Source organism: Gymnogyps californianus, chromosome 6 (assembly GCF_018139145.2).
Source record: "Gymnogyps californianus isolate 813 chromosome 6, ASM1813914v2, whole genome shotgun sequence".
NCBI lineage: Eukaryota > Metazoa > Chordata > Aves > Accipitriformes > Cathartidae > Gymnogyps > Gymnogyps californianus.
This window is the reverse complement of record NC_059476.1, coordinates 31321248-31337279: the sequence shown is the minus strand read 5'-3', so window position 1 is coordinate 31337279 and position 16032 is coordinate 31321248. Positions and strand designations below refer to the sequence as shown.

The window sequence follows — 16032 nt, the reverse complement described above, 5'->3', positions numbered from 1 at the left end:
AGTATAACGACAGGTGATGGAAGGAAACTGTAAAAATAGAAGGATGCATCAGAAAACATCCCATGGCAGAAGGTGCTTTCGCAAGGGAAATGCCGGGAATCCCCCTGCCCCAGCTAAAAGCTGATGGAGGCAAACGCTAGGAAAATAATTTTTTGCAGGCAGGTCATGGTCTGGATGATCAAGAGTTTCTTTTACACATCTCACCCTGTGAATTATTTAAGTGGACCTTGTATGTGTGATACCAGTCTCGTACAAGCTGTTAATTTAATCCCACTGTGATGAGACAGCACTCGGTGCCCAGCGCGGCAGGGCCACAGTCTGTCCCCGATGACATGACTCCGGGTGCTCGCGCTCAGACCTCTGTGGTGATCCAACAAGCCAGGAACAGCCGCTGCCAAGTGTTGCCTCTACTTTACCAACAAGTGACCAACAAAATGCTGAAAAATGTTTTTCATTCCCCTTGTAACAGCAAAACTTATTTACCATATAAAACTGCAGTTAAGCTTTATTAAGTGATTTGTTCTGATACAGTTCATAGCCTTTGACAGCTCCTCCCACAATTACATTTTAGCCAAGGGCTAAAGGGCATGCGGGGCCTGATTTTTCAAAGATGTTTGTCTGGGATGCAGAAGAGAAAGCAGTGGCTCTCTCCAGAATATCTCAACATGCATTCCACTAATTTAAATGCGAATCAGGTAATAATACACTTCCTAAAATACCACTTCATCTGAAAGTCCTATTTTTGTGTCTGCATAATGCATGTCCTAAAACTAAACTGAAAGAGTACCTGATTAAAAACTGAAGGGCTGTTTTTTTAATACTTTTGTCCATAAAACATATATAACTATACATTCTCCCCACTTTGACACTTTTTTCTGTATTGAAACATAAATTATTTTGTCTCATAAGTGCATTGAAACCCCACATGAAGATACTCCATACTGTTAATAGCATATCAGAAAAAACTGAGATTAAAATTTAGCTTTCTGAACGTCAGACAAAACCTGCCTGCGCAACTTTGCACAGCTCAGTTAACAGCACGAAGTTTCTCTTTCCAGCTTTGGCACTACTTTTTTGCGTGGATTCCTGCGTGGGAGGGAAGCAAGCTCTGTAGCTCTGCTTCCCCACCTTTCCTCTCCCACTGAGCCCCAGGTGGGGTGGGCAGCATGGCTGTGCACCGGGAGGGCAGAGCCATGGCGCTCCTTCCTCTCAATGCGTCTAGAAACAGATCCACAGCCCTCCCGTAGTCCTCACCCTCAGCTTACATCCCAGCTCACATCCTCGGCTTTCCTAGCCACCCCTGGGATAAGACCAGTTATTTCTTTGCCTAGCCCTGTGCCAATTCTTAAGGTGGTGGTCAAGCCTTTCTCATCTTTTTCACTCTTATTATTTAAAGACCAGACAATTCCTTCCCCTAATACTCAAGCTGCAGGATATCATGAGACTCCACAAAAATCCCAGTATTTAAGCATGGTTTTAGTCTTCAGTGCTCCAGAAGATGGCAGAAACTGGACACTTCACCTAGACGTTGCCTGAAGATTCAGAGACCAGAAGGTAAAGAAATCCATATATACTGGCCTTATTTTGATCTCATCTAATTAACCCCGTTTGCCCATTTTCATGTGTAAAACATGAGCTCTAGCTCTGATCGATTACGTCTCATCTTCATCAGGTAATAAAAACAGAAGGGTTCCTGTTACTGATACATGAGACTGCTCAAAAGTGCCATAGAAGAGGCGTGAAAGGAAAGGAAACCAGAACAATTTCTAATTTCCCTGCAGTGCCTTAGATTTAACTCACAGCTATTTGGGCTGCATGTTTAGGGTTGTAAACTAGCTCCAGAGCGAGCTGTGGCTCATGGAGCCCTCCTAGCAATTAAGGGATCAGTTTGGGGTTTTTTTCCCCTGCAAAAAAATAATCTACTGCTTGTCAAAGGCAACAGACTGAGAAGGAGCAGAATATGGAGGAAAAGCTTGAGGAACCAGGCACGGGAGAAGCGTGTCGATGAGACAAGTTACCCACCGGAGGTGAGCAGATAGTGCTGCTGGGGCTCGTGACACTTTTCACATCTCAATTCTGGCCAAGCAGCGTCAGCGACGCGCCCTGGCATTGCCAGGTGGAGGAACTTGTGGAATAGCCTGAAATTCCGCAGGCACCTCGGCATGTGGCTCTGCCTGCACAGTCTGCAGTCTCAGCGGATACCGAGGGCTGAATGGAGCAAAAGTCCAAACTAACTTTCCACCTGTAGGCGGTTTGAGTTGACCTTAGGATGCACCGAATGATGTAACCAAAGACCAGGAAACCCATTTGGAAAGAGGTAATGCATGGGAGGAACAGGAGTAGAAACTGTAAATGTACTTAGAGGCTGGAGCTTTGGGTTAATACTGTGGAGACATCAGGAGGCAAGGAGCACACAGGCTGTAGTGTTTTGGCATTTAGCTTTCAAGATACTTTATAATATCCTGCCCCACCCCTATTCTTTCTTGTCATGAGAGAACATGGTTGAGAACTGACAATGGCGAAATGAACAATCCCACAATACTTGCCAGCCAGGTCCATCACATGATGGTTAGATCTTCTCTGACAAGAGTGACAGACTACCAAAAGCATACAAAAGTGTCAAAGCAAAGACTGGGATTCATGAGGAGGAACAGTTCTTGCAAAAGCTCATTTTTTCACCCAGACGTTCAGGATAGCTTAACTCCTACCAATCCGGAGACACAGCATTTCAGAAGACCACACATTTGAAAGCTGACTTTCTTGAAAATGTAGCCACGGGTGTCCCAGGGCAGCCACAAGCGCCCTGAACTCCAGCTGAAGTCACGGGAAAGGCCAGTGCCCAGGTGGTGGGTGCCCGGCCATCCGGCTCTTCATGAGCTCAAACACTTCCCATGACACTTATAAGAGGCCCAGGGAAGCCCATCACAAACGCCTGTGCGCACACTTACACCTGGTATCGGGAGACATACACAGTGAAATGTAAATCAGATAACCTATAGCTTGGACCAGGACAGGAATGAATTTAAAGCCGTATGGTTAGTTCATTTAGTTCATTGATCTATAATTAGAAATAAGTTACTATTTTACTTTTACTATTCCTTAAATAGTGCATCTCAGGAAAAGCTTTCAACAGTTTCTCTTGTGATATTATTCCCTTTAGAGACCAAGAGAAGGTTAAATACTTTAGATACTTCTTTACAAAATCCAGAAGTAGACCCAATCTACATTAGTAGTCTCAATATTCAACACAGAACAAAATGAAAACTCAGGGATAAATTGGTGTAAATTCCTGAGCAGATGACATTCAAATTCTCATTTTTGCTCAGGTCAATCATCCTTTTTATTTCTGAACGCTCTAATCTATATCCAACACTAGTTCAAAATGCTTCATGTTAGCTTTGAAAAAGTAATGTTAACTCACAAAGTGAATACAGATGATGCAATACATTCCATTAATTTTCTGATGTGGTTTTGTAGCTCTGCGAGCCACCTGATGCACAGATGTCCAATCATATGGGACAAATATGTACTATACCAAAGGTCCCTTTTGCCTCTACTCTGGGCTGCATTATAATGATCATGCTATGTCAGTTTGCCGGGCAAGTGTAATTTGTTTTCTTTGCTTTTTTTCCCTTGGAATCAGGGAAATTATATTAATGATAAGGATAAGATTACATTAAATGAGGAGTCATGCTGCTATGCTGACAGTGGTGCAGGCTTTACTCACAGATTTGTGCTACTTAATGTTTTGAGCAGGAGGTAAAGCAAGCAGTAGCTCAGATCAGACACCCGTATTGAGTCCAAAGGGACAAACAAAGATTTCCACTTGGAAGAATAATAGTTGGAGCTGGAGTAATCAAGGTGGCCATCAGAGCAGAATTAGAGAACACTATTTACCTGAATTGCTAAGGAGTCTCTAAAATATTGCTATAATGTGGTGCATGTTTAATGTTTGGTGTAAGTGTGCCTCAGTTTTAAATGTTCTCCCAAACTCCTGTTCTCCCTTTCAGGCAGACTGCCCCAGCCAGCGTCAGCGGGGCCCTTGAGCTGAAAATCCAGCAGTAGAAAAGAGCTGGGAGGGCAGCTGGAAGGTATTGCTGCTGGAGCCTGGGTACGTCCTCTCTTAAGCCGTGGCAAGCTGCCTGGTGGGTGCTGGAGAGCCTCTTCCTTGCTCTCACAAACACTCTGCACGAAGTTAATCGAGGCGGCAGCGATCTGGCTAAGGGAGCTGAGAACAGCTGAAATCTGCCTATTTTTTATGGTTTTGCTGTTGCTAGGTTCTCGGGTTTGGGCAAGAAAGATAAATAGGTCTATGTTAGTGGTTTTGTCCAAAAAATGCCAGAGCCCCAGAATATTGGATGTCTTTTATCTGAGTTTTCGCAAATCCAAGTAAGAAAATCGTTCTGAAAAAGAAATCAGCAAGGAATTGAAAAAGATACCTAATGTGAATATGTAAATAAAATGCTAATTGACCTGTCGAGGGGGAAAGAGAATTGCTGTTTGAAATAATGAATGAGCGGTGCCAGTGGTGCAAAAGTTGAAAAGAGCTCTCTGAAATGACAGGCTGAATAGGAGCGGCAGAGGAATGCATTTAACCTTGTTTTCTGCTGCTCTTCCTCACTTGGGTACTAATGAAGTACTAAACTTATGAGCACTTGTCTCTTCCCACCCTAGTTTATCCGCAGCATCTTGTTCTCATGCCCATTTCTCAACAAAAAAGCTTTCGTCAGGAAGATGAATATGGGTATGAGTGTGAACATCTGAACCGAGGTGCTTTGTACGCTGGAAAATGGCAATGAGGAATCCAAGCCCCACAAAGCCAGCGAGCCCTTTGGCCCCCCAACTCTGCCAAGAGTTTATTTGTACAAAGTTTCTTTGTACTGGGGATTGGTGGCAGAAAACATAAATTCTAAAGGCTAGTGGAAACCTGTGAAATGCCAGAGGTTAAAGCCAGAAACTTTTATTAATGTAGTGATGCTAGGTAAGGAAATGATTTTAAACATTATTTCTGTACTAACAAAACCCATAATACAAAGCCACGCTAGGAAAAGGTGGTTTTGCTAATTTGGCTTCTTTTCTTCCCTTCCCCTGAGAACTGCTAGCAATGACATGGGTTACCTGCCTAACCCAGGCAAGACTTTCAGTGATACTGGGCTTTTGCAATCCAACTTGAGCAGGAAACTGGGAAGATGACCAGATTTGCAGTTTCTTATAAAAATGCAGGTAAATTACAACTCTCACCGTCTAACAGTATCCCACCTGACAAGAAAAAGGGATTGTGATTAAAACTGCTAAAAAATGAATGAAGTTTGGGCTGTTTTCTGTTTTCAGGAGGTTCAGCTCAGGGGATGAAGGAAAGAGAAAGAAGCCAGCCCGGCGGGGACGAAAGTTGGCCATGCCCAGGCACTGCTACTTCAGTAGTTTTCCAGCACTTTTTACAAAGCTCAGTTCAGTGGTTTTCTCTGTCTATGGTGGTGGAACAGGTTTTTTTTTTTTGTGGTTTTGATTTAAAAAAAACCCAAACTTATAAACAAAGACAGTGCGATGAAGCAGAAATCTCTACATGGGCACACCCTCTCATTGGGGAGGGCAAATAAATGGCTTTTCTGTGTGTATTTTCAGTTCTCATTCCTCATATTCAAACTCCACCCATTGTACCAATCACCTCCAAAAGCATCAGCAGGTCTCCTGGCACACGTATAAAACCAGGACAGGTCAGGACACCCCTCACATGGTGTGCTATACATCGCCAGGCGCTTGATTTTATTGAAGCAGAGGAGCGTTAACAGGTGTCAGAAGCCGCAATGTCGGGTAAAAACTTCCAGGGACTGAAGGAACAGGCTGAAGGTGCAGCAAAAGATGCTGGTAAGAAAGACTAAATATCCTTGTTTAGTTGTGGGGGACTTAGCGGCTGCTTTCGCTTACAGAAACCACAATCTGAAGTTACACTACTAGCTTCATCGGTGCTAGCAGGACACAGCTTCGCCTTTTCTTTCTGTTCCTGGGGCCCAAGTTTTGGCCATCGCCTGGAGAAGGCCTGAGGCTGGCCACAGCTCTCGGCTCGGCATGGGCAGCCACCTCCACCCACCCGCAGCTCCCTCAGCAGCTGCTGAGCATCGTCCAACCCTTATCGCTCCCCAAACAGATCTTTAAACTTAGTGTTTTTAGAGCAGTGAAGCCTGTTTTGGTAATAATAACCTTTTTTTAATCTAGCATTTACTTTGCTCAGGGTGGTCTTTTCTCATGCTCCGCAGAGGTTTTTAAATTGCTCTCCTTTTAAGAAGTTGGAGTTAACTTTTGATTAATGTTTGCTACTTAGCCTGACTATCAAAGTCTTCTGGTAATAACTATATTGATTGCAGTGGACTGTTTGTACTAAGTAGTACAAGTATGTTTCTGCTGTATTCTTCTCCAGCAGCGATCACCAGACTTCGCAGCGCTTAAAAACAATCTGTGCACACATTTCTGTCATAGCTCTTCCTATGTTGTAGGGCCAAGCGCTGTATTATTATTAGCACCGTGCATTGGAAACCAATTTTTCAATGCAAAGTATAATAGCTTTTCCTTTAAATGAAAAATGTCAATATGTGTATAGCTTATGTTAGCATTTTATAGTATATTCCTTACAGTGCATGTGTGCAGCTCATTCCTAGCAGGGTATAATTTGTATCAGTCCTGGATTCTGATCCTGCAAACGCTTTGTTGTATAGCTGAAATATGTGAGTAACTTCACTGATTTCTTTGGAGTTACAATAAGTTTCCATACACCTGGGAACAAATATGTAGTAGACCCAGAAACATGATAGTACGCCTTTCTGAAAAACAAAATAGTCCTTGCTGCATCCTGAATATATTCATGCCTTTGAGGGGTCACTACTTCTTCTAGCAAACGTGATAGGATGGCTATTGCTCTTTCATAAACTATCAGACATCTTACAATTACAGGGCATCTCACTTTTTTAATGCTTTACATTCTGGAGTTGATCCATTATATTTCTAGCTTCTGCTCCTCTTCTCCTTCTATTTATATCTTGTTTGTAAAATCTCTCTTTTCCTTTCCTGCTCTGTTTAATGTGTTTGCTTCCATTTTGGAAAAGGCACTACTCCCAAGCGGCCTGCAAAGAAAATGCATGCTAGAGAGCCAAACTTCTCCAAGCAGAATAAGCTAGAAAAATCAATAAAAGCAAGTGTAGTGTAAAATAAGCAACTTGCAGCTAAATGTCATCATTCAAACTCACGGCTAATCTTTGCTTCTTTATCTCCTTTTTATTTTATCTTCTTATCTGCCATCAATTTGCTCAGCTGACCGTAGGTGCTAGGTGAACGCTAATCTCATAGCAAACTGCTCTGGCAACACACATAGTTCCCAGGGTGCCCACGAGCGTAGCACACAGCCTCAGCCTGCTCCGTACCAGCCTTATCTCTTGCCAGGGGCATAACCTTCTGTGGACGTGCAGAGAAGCCAATTGATATAGGGAATTCCTATAAGCATAAATGTGAACATCTGGAAATGATTTTTTTTTTGTCCTTAATTGCAGCAAACGCATTGGGACAGGCTACTCAGGACGCAGTCAACCAGATTACAGATGCAAGCCAGAAAGGTAGGAGAAATGACGTTCAAATCAAGGAGCAATGGAGCAGCTCAACACAAGCCAGCAGCGGGCAGGGCTCATTCCCCTCTGTCCCACGGGCGCTCTCAGCCTGAAAGCCCTTGATTTCAGTAACAATTTTTGGCTTCTTACAAATCTCGTGGGACAGGATTTCAGGATCTGTTCCTTAGTAACTCCATACGTTTACTGGCAGATGTACCATGATAGCTGACTCCTCCCCGGCCACCAAGTCCCATGCACGACACTCAGATTTTGGCTTCCTTTATGGAAAACTTGTGGCAACAGCGTGGACAAAACTTTGCTTTTCTTTCTTGAGGATTAAGTAACCCTGTGATACGTCTTGCTTCCCCAGCCCGGAGGGCAGGGGTCCATCCAGGTCCAGCCCCGCGCCGATCCCCAGCGCCTGCCGAGGCAGCAGCCGGGGTCAAACATTAATGATCCCGCAGAGGGAAAGGTGCCGTCAGGAAAGTGTTGGCATCTCATTTCTGGGGACTGGGAACAAGTTAAACTAAAAACTAAGCTCATTTCTCACTCAATTTTAATAATTTTCTAAGAACGAGGGGAGAATTAGCAACTTCAGGGTCCAAAACCTTTAATGAAAGCCAAAACGTGTTGGCAATATCTCCTCAGAGCAGATACCTTCTACAGCTCCATGATTTGATGAGAAGGCAGGACTTGGGCACTTGTTGACGTTAGATGGGGAGGCAGCCATATTGCCAAAATACAGCCAAGATCCCAGAGAAGAGGGAGAGGCTGTGCCCCGTTTGTGAGGGTCTCCTCCCTCCTGGTGAGACCCTGCTGCAGTTTCCCGCCCCAGCTGACGTCGGGCCCTGCACAGGAGTGACCCTGCACCCGCAGCCCCCGACTGAGCACAGCCCTCGTCAGCGGTCCCTCAGATACACAGCTGAGAAGGGAATAGAGGGGAAAGCATCCGTCACCTTCCCTATCACTTGATAAGGTTGTCTTTCCCAAACATCCCAGTATTCACAGCACTTCTCAGCCCAAAGCACCCTTCTCCATCAGCCAGGCTACACTTAGACCAAAATCGATCTGTTCCAGCTTTGTCCCATCATTCATCTCATACTGCTTCAGCTCAGCACCCAAAACCTCCGAGTGAGCCCTCCTATTTTGCAGCCCATCCTAAATGCATCCTGCCAAACCCAACTATAATCATCCGCAGAGAAACCTTTTTTTTAAAAAAAGATATATCCCTATGTTTTTATAATCTAATAATTTTCACACTTCCCCCTTCCATCATAAATATTAAATTTTTCAAGCTTTTTGGTTATCTTTTTCTCTCTCTTGCAGCTATTGACAAGGCTTCCAAGACAGTGCAAGATGGGGTAGAAAAAGCAACCGGACAAGCTGCAGAAGCAATGTCTGGCCTTGGGAAAAAATGTGGACTTAAGAAATGATGCTAATTTAAACAAACAGTATTGCATGTAAAAATCTCTCTTTAGTCTGCAATTCCCTACTCCTTTGTGTAGAAAAAAAAAGCTGTTCGAGATCGGGATAATTTCTTTCTCTCCAAATACAAAATTTTAAGGCAAAAGGCCCCCCTCATCCTTCATATAGGAAAAAACCATCTTTTAGCACATCTTGTAACATCTGTTCACAATCTTCAAAACGGCTCTTAAGGCTTCAGCAATGCTATTGCCCTCCTCTTACAACAGTGCAATGATTATTGCCACAGTTGCTGAGCGTATTTACAAAACCAGTGAAAGCATTCATACTCCAGGACACCAGAACATTCGTGTGATGAAACTGAGTTTCCTTCCAGTAATCAGAAGTTAAGCTGGGGTTATATTTCACGTCAGTTGTTTGTTTGTTCCCATCTGCTGTATTTTCAGATTAAGATAAATAAAAGGTATTGTAAGATTTCCACCACCCAGAAATATATCACCTTGTTATGTACTCTCGTTATTTTATTGGGCTTTCGGTGAAGGATCGCGCAATGTCTCGCAAATCTCTTTTGCGCTTCGATTCAAAGCCCAGTGAGGTCAGTGACCATCCTGTAAGGGAGATGAGTACTGAATCATTTTGCAAGTTGGCAGGCAGACATGGAAACGAACAGCCCCGCACCACAGAGGAGCACCATGGTCTCTGCGAGTGAACGGGAGTTGTGGTGTCCACCCCCTCGTCCTTTCACTTACGTGTCTGTTGCCCATCTAAATTTCTTGTTACCATTATCCACAACACATCTGCTGTTAAATCTCGTGGGGACAAAAAATGGACGCTTTATCCCAATGCACACTTGTGGCACTGACGTGAGAGACAGCACCACGGGGTGCTCGGCTCATCTCTTCAATCACGCCTGAGCTGCAGTGTCTGCGCGGCGCTTCAAGGCAGCCCCGGACATGCTGCACAGCAGCTACCCGCTCACAGAGGTGGTGGTGCTCAGGGACGGAGCCGGTGCGAGAGAGGCATGTGGGCAAGCTTCTTGCCTAGGAGATGGAAATATTTATTTTAGATTGCTGCTTGCTGGGCAATCAGAGGCTGCTGCCGCCAGACAAGGTGCCCACTTAGTGCTGCCTCTGTCAACAGAAGGCACTAATACCCGCTTATTCACAGTAAGTGCTCTTACCTTGACCTCTGGGTGTTCTCATTGCTAGGCAATATTTCCCTTCTTTTCTTTCTTTTTTTTTCCTTTTTTTTCTTTTTCTTTTTTTTTTTTTTCTCCTGGTTTGAAGCCTTACCAGCCTGATTTCAGTAAAAATCTAATCTGGGCCTTACAAAAGAAAACCAAAGCATGACCAAAAACATCTGGCTGTAATGAAACAGGGCAATCCAGGCCAGTTGGAGATACCTCTGTCTCACACCTGTTGATCAAGAGCTTGTGGAAGCCGGTCTTTGCGAATGCAGTCCTCGGAGAGACTGACTCACCGCTGAACCCAAAGACCACCCTCATCTGCAACCTGCACAAGGACTGCATGGACTGAAAAGCCTTTAGAGGGCCCTATAAGTAATAGACCATCTGTGAGTAAACATAGTCCAGGGCTTTGCACAGAGTGTCCCTATGCAATGTCCACTGTCATTTAAAGCTTTGAAAGCCCAAATATTTACCCACGTACAAGCTCACAGAAAAAGCATTAGACTATTGCACTCTCAGTTACTGGGCAACCCTCAATAGTACTTAATTATTTAGTACTTTCCATGGTTACCTCCCCGATGGTGAAATCTTCAGAGAATGAGCTCTTAGGCTTGGCATTTCAGACGCCAGCGTCGCGTTTGTGGGTGATAGCAGTCCGTACACCACTCTCCATCACACCTGTTTTTTTCCTGCAAACCACTTCTTAGTTCACATTACAAAAAAAATTGAACAGTTGTGGGTTTTTTCACCAGTAAATCCTGTTATCCCCTTACATGGCTGATGCTATTCCTGGTGCTTTGTGCATGAGGAACGCAGTCCTGACTCCTGGTGTGCGTTTTTTATGTTCCCTTATTCCAGTCACAGGTGATGTCTTCAGTGTAACCACATCAGTTGTCACTGCCCTCTGCTCCGGCCCAGTGTTGGCAGCAGCACAGGCAGGGTAGGGACTGGTCTGCCTGGCTGGAGGGATCGCTGGAGGTCATCCACCGAGTCAAGAGAGAAGCACCTTTCTCCATCTGGCCAAGGAGCACCCAGAGGCAGCTCCTGACTCCTGGTCCCCAGCGCAGGGATGCCCTTGCTGCTTCAGCACCGATCCCAGGAGCCTGATCAGAGTATTTCACATCTCTTTTGTCCTGAGGGTGGATGCTGTGCCACAGGCACCCGTGAGTCTGAGTCACTTGCTGGCAAGTGTTTCTAGGTCTAAACTTCAGCACTTTGCTCCACAAATAAAGTCACTGCCTTAGTCACAGTGCTCTTGGGCCTTAAAGTATTTGGGGCTCTCTCTCCCTTGTGCATCACACAGGGAGCCGTGTCCCAACCCAGGACCGTGCCTTCCCATCCCACCTGAAGGCTCCAGATGTTGTGTAAAAGCAAAACAGACATCCTTAAAGCTCCTACCAGCTCGTGTGCCATCGGCCCTAGACATGTGAAGTTATCCAACACCTGAGTTCTCAAATTTCCTAAAATTTGCTTCTGGGTGTGCCCACAGCTGCCTGAGCCATGAAATGCTGAGCAAAGGGGATTCATGTGCTGGCCTGGCCGGGCTGCCCAGCACGAGCACCACCTGCCCCGTGCCCCACTCCAACGCCCCAGAGACCTTCCCAGGGTGGCTGACGGGGCAAGCAGCCGCCCCATCTCCCCTTCGCAGCTCAGCAAGGCAGGGGCACAGGGGGCACGGATTTTACCAGACTGCTTGAAATCCACCTTCAGCTCCTTCCTTTGCCCAAGAAAACGTGAATCCTCATCTCAGGTGGATGCTTTGATTAATGGTCTAAGGGTTATCGAGAACCCGAGCTTTCTGAAACCTGTCTTTGCGGCCGTAGTTTCCCGTCAGGTGGCAAAATGCAAAGGTGACTTTTCTGTAAATCCCCGCCGCCGCTCCCCCGCCCCGGTGCCCCGTACCAGGTTCCCGCGCAGTTCCCAGCCCCGGCCGCGGGGGGGGCGCAGCCCGCGTCCCTGCGCAGCGCCGCCGGGCTCCGGGCCGGGCTGGGCTCTGCGCCCCCGGGGCCGACAGCCTCAAAAGAGACTTGCATGAGCCGTTTTCACTTTGCTAATAAGCCTAACCTTAATAAATGCTTCTCCTGCTTTGTGTCAGCCCCTCAGCCGCTGCCGGTACCGCGGCGGTACACACGTGTGCGTGCGCACACACACACACACACACACACACGTACGTGATGCTTGTTTAGTTTCTCTTTTGCCTTCAGATAGGAAATTCCCAGGAATTTCATGCAAAGAAACTCTTTTTATGCGTAGCTCCTTCTTCCTATTTAGTAACAGTTCTGGGGTTTTTTTTCCTTTCTTTTTGAGACCTAGCTCAGGCACCCGCGAGCACCCTTTGAGCATTTCTAGCCCTCGTGGTTGATTTTAAAAGCTGGGAAAGCAGAGCCTATGTAAAAGCTGGACAGCACAGAGCACAACTATTGAGCACAGCAGGCTGACCTGCTGCTTGTGCAGAGAGGCATGCTGTGGTAAATATTAAGAAAGCCCTTCTTACTGCTCTTCTGTTGGCCTTGGCTTGAGCAGCCCCCCAGGGCCTGCCAGCATCAACTCACCCTGCCTCAGTTTCCCCCGGTGTCCCACTCTCACACCTTGTTGCTTAGCTGCCATTTTGTTTCCCGTGTCTAACTGAGGCAGCATTTATGACCTACAGTCTCCTTTGTCCTTTAGGACTAACCCTCTGGCTTTTTACTTCTTCTTTTCCCAAATCACCCTTTTGCAGTTAATCAGGTTCTTACTTACCCCTGTGGCATACCCCGTGTCCCTGCCCCAGACCCCACAGGTCCCCCTTGGCCCCCCAGGGGCAGCCCCCATGGGGCTGGGGGGCTGCTGCAGCAGGCTTTCCTGGCACAGCCACAGCTGGGGGACCAGGGGCTGAGCAGCAGGACAAGGATGGGACATGGACAGGACACAGGCGGGACATGGGTGGCTGCTACGGGAGGCTGATGGGTGCCAGCAAGGAGCCACAGACGAGGCGGTGCTGGGGCTCATGGAGTGTGAGTGCAGGAACAGCTCGCTCCTTTGTGGAGAAACTGCTTGCCACGAAATGGGGCAGCACATCTGTGAAAACAAACTCGCCTTCCTGCACATAAGACCAAGAAACCTAAAGATGCATAAGCTGTTGCTGGGTTGGATGCTATTCTCCATATGCCACTGATACGTACTGGGGGTGAAGCTGCTGTGAAGGCTGCATGCTTTGCCTGTGTTATGCCATTTTGCCATGACCTGAAAAAACATCAGGCAACCCCCCTCAGCTTCTCTCCTTCCCAAAGAGCAGCAGCAGCAGCAGCAGCAGCAAATGGCAGCCATAGGACAGGTGACTTGGGGAGCCTCAGCAAGCTGGGCCACTCTCTGCACCATTTCCCTCATACTCCCAAGCAACCACGACTGCTGGATTAATGATGTTGGAGGGTATATCCTGGCTGCTCCCTGGAGTCTCTGGTTATGAATGGATCTGTTGTCATTGATGTTGTCCAGCTCCTTTTTGGAGCTGCCAGCACTGTCTGCTCCCAGAGCCCGTGGCGGCAGCAGGTTCACTGGGGTTTGCTGCCCATGGGACAAAGATGACCGACCTTTCATGTTTTAAATTAATCTCCTACCAATTGCATAGATTGCCCCTTCACTTGAAACCCTGCCAGGTTTGGCAAATAAGGGCCCTGCTGCAGGCAGGGCTGGACTGGGGTGGAGGGGCCCTTCCCCGAAACCTGCCCACACCTGGGCTGGGGCTGCTCAGCTGGGCCTGGGTGGGAGCTGGGGAGGCTATAAAGGGGCTGTGGGAGGGGGCCTGAGGGAGCTCCTGGCTATGGATGTGGTGGGCAGGTAGGACTGGGGCTGTGCGAGGTGGCTGTGCGCTTTGAGGGAGGAGGGGTGTTGGTGGCGCGGTTGCTGTGGCTTTGCTCCCAGCACTGTGATTTCTGCCCCCCCGGGTGCTGTGGCTGTGTGGCGGTGGGGTGCAACGTGACCCTGTGGGAGAGGCTGAGCTAGTTCCCGGTGGTCGGTGCTGGCAGACAGTGGTGTTCAGCTGGGCTGGGGTATGAGCATCCTGCAGCCTGCGCTCATGGCAAAGGATGCTGAGTTTTGTCTGTGCTTTTAAGCTCTGTGTGTTTGCTCATGCTGGCTGGTGGCTGAGCTTCGAAGCGTACGTGCTTGTGCCTTGGCAGCTTTAATCCGTGTTTTCTGCAAGTTGTCCTGGCATTGCTCCCTCTGAGTAGCAGTCCTGGGCTTTGGCTGCGTGATCAGCTGGGCACAGAGAGGGCAGTGAGGTGCGGGGGGGCCGTGTCGGTGCACGGAGATAAGCCCTGCGGAGGCGGCGGGAGCTGCGGCCCTGCTCTCATTAGCCCCTGTGCACTAACAAGCAAAGTTCAGCGGGATGTGTCACTGTGCCAGGGGTGGCTGAGGGAGCCGAGGAGAGGAACAGTAGTGGCAACGGTGCAGAGGGGAGGCTTGCATTATAGAAAGATGCAGTGCTATGCACCTGCACTGCCTGTGCTTATGTGAACTTAGTAAATGCAGTTACTGAGACACGTGCTGCTGTGATGATGGATGGCAAAAGGTATGGCACCGAGTGCAATCTAATGTCAGTTTAAATGCATATGTGATGAAAATCCTGGTGCCTGCAGAGAACTGCACCTCTTCTCTGGTCTTCTATGGTTTTAGTCTATATGTAGTAACAGAAAATCAGTCCTTTTTATATTTGAAAACTGTGGTGTGTTTTAATGCTGTATGTTTTTACTTCTGTGAGGCAAACATCACCTTCACCTATTTGTAAGGAGTGTTGCAATGGTATGTTCTCTCTAGTGTTACAATTCAATATGTACCTGCAGTGCGTCTGTGTAGTATAATTAGGATTGGTTTTGTAATTTTATTTCTACACTAATGTTCATTGGGAAGTCAAAGCATCAGTGCTGGTGCTGTACTAATCTGCTCTCATGGAAGTTGCTCATGAGCTAGTGACAATGTGGCTTTTTAAAAAAATAGTTGTATTTGCAGTACCGGAGCATGGGAGAGAAGGAACTGTCCTTCACTTTGCAATTAGGATAGGATGAAGAGGGCTATTTCTCATGTCTCGTGACAATGTAAACAGTCACCTCGCCAAATACACAAGCCTATTGCTGACTCTGAGTCTCACTGTCTTCACCCATCTCTCCCCATCAGTAACTGGAGCAGCACCAGAGCAGGACTAGGAAATTGCTGTTTCCTGCAAGCAAGGCCAGCCGTGGGTATTTGAGGATGTTACAGGGAACAATGGGTGCATTTTACTGCTTGGCTGCTGTGCAATGAATTTCCATGGGTCAAATGCTGCTCTGAGTTATCTGAAATATTTCAGAGTTTTTTTCTGCGTCGTAGGTCAGTTCTGAACTTTGTCAATGCCCCTTGACTTGACATCAAGGAAAACATTAATTTAAAACCAAAATTGTTACTTTCCTTCTGTTTTTTGTGAGCATATTCCGGCAGAATTTGCTTTAAGATATGGTGAGTAATCCCTTCCCTGTTGTCAGAAGATACAATGATGCGGAAAAGCCCCTCCTCACCCCCAGAAAACCCTCCACATGATATATTTAATTGACATAAAGTAGGACTTTGTGGCCAGTAAGAAACTGCAATGGTTGGAAGAAAACAGAACTTTTGCTGTAATGTTGGAAGGGACATTGTAGAGGAACTGTTGTTCATGAAGTGACATGCCTGGGACCAAGAGAGGCATTCCTAGAGCCTGCTGTGGTGGTAACTGTAGGCAGAAGATCAGTTTGATGAATAAATCCCTTGTTCTGAGGCAGGTTACACTTTTTCCTCCCTTTTCAGCAACAATTATTTGATCAACAGACTGAAAGCTCCTGT

At 46.7% G+C, this 16032-nt stretch overlaps 1 protein-coding gene across 1 annotated transcript; it reads left to right on the top strand.

The window, feature by feature from the left end:
• The first annotated feature begins 5804 nt into the window (after positions 1-5804).
• On the top strand, positions 5805-9471 carry LOC127018079 (adipogenesis regulatory factor-like). The gene is made up of 3 exons (XM_050899428.1): positions 5805-5865; positions 7539-7601; positions 8919-9471. The coding sequence occupies exons 1-3, from the start codon at positions 5805-5807 to the stop codon at positions 9023-9025; spliced, it is 231 nt and encodes a 76-aa protein (XP_050755385.1). The 3' UTR covers positions 9026-9471.
• Positions 9472-16032: the final 6561 nt, after the last annotated feature.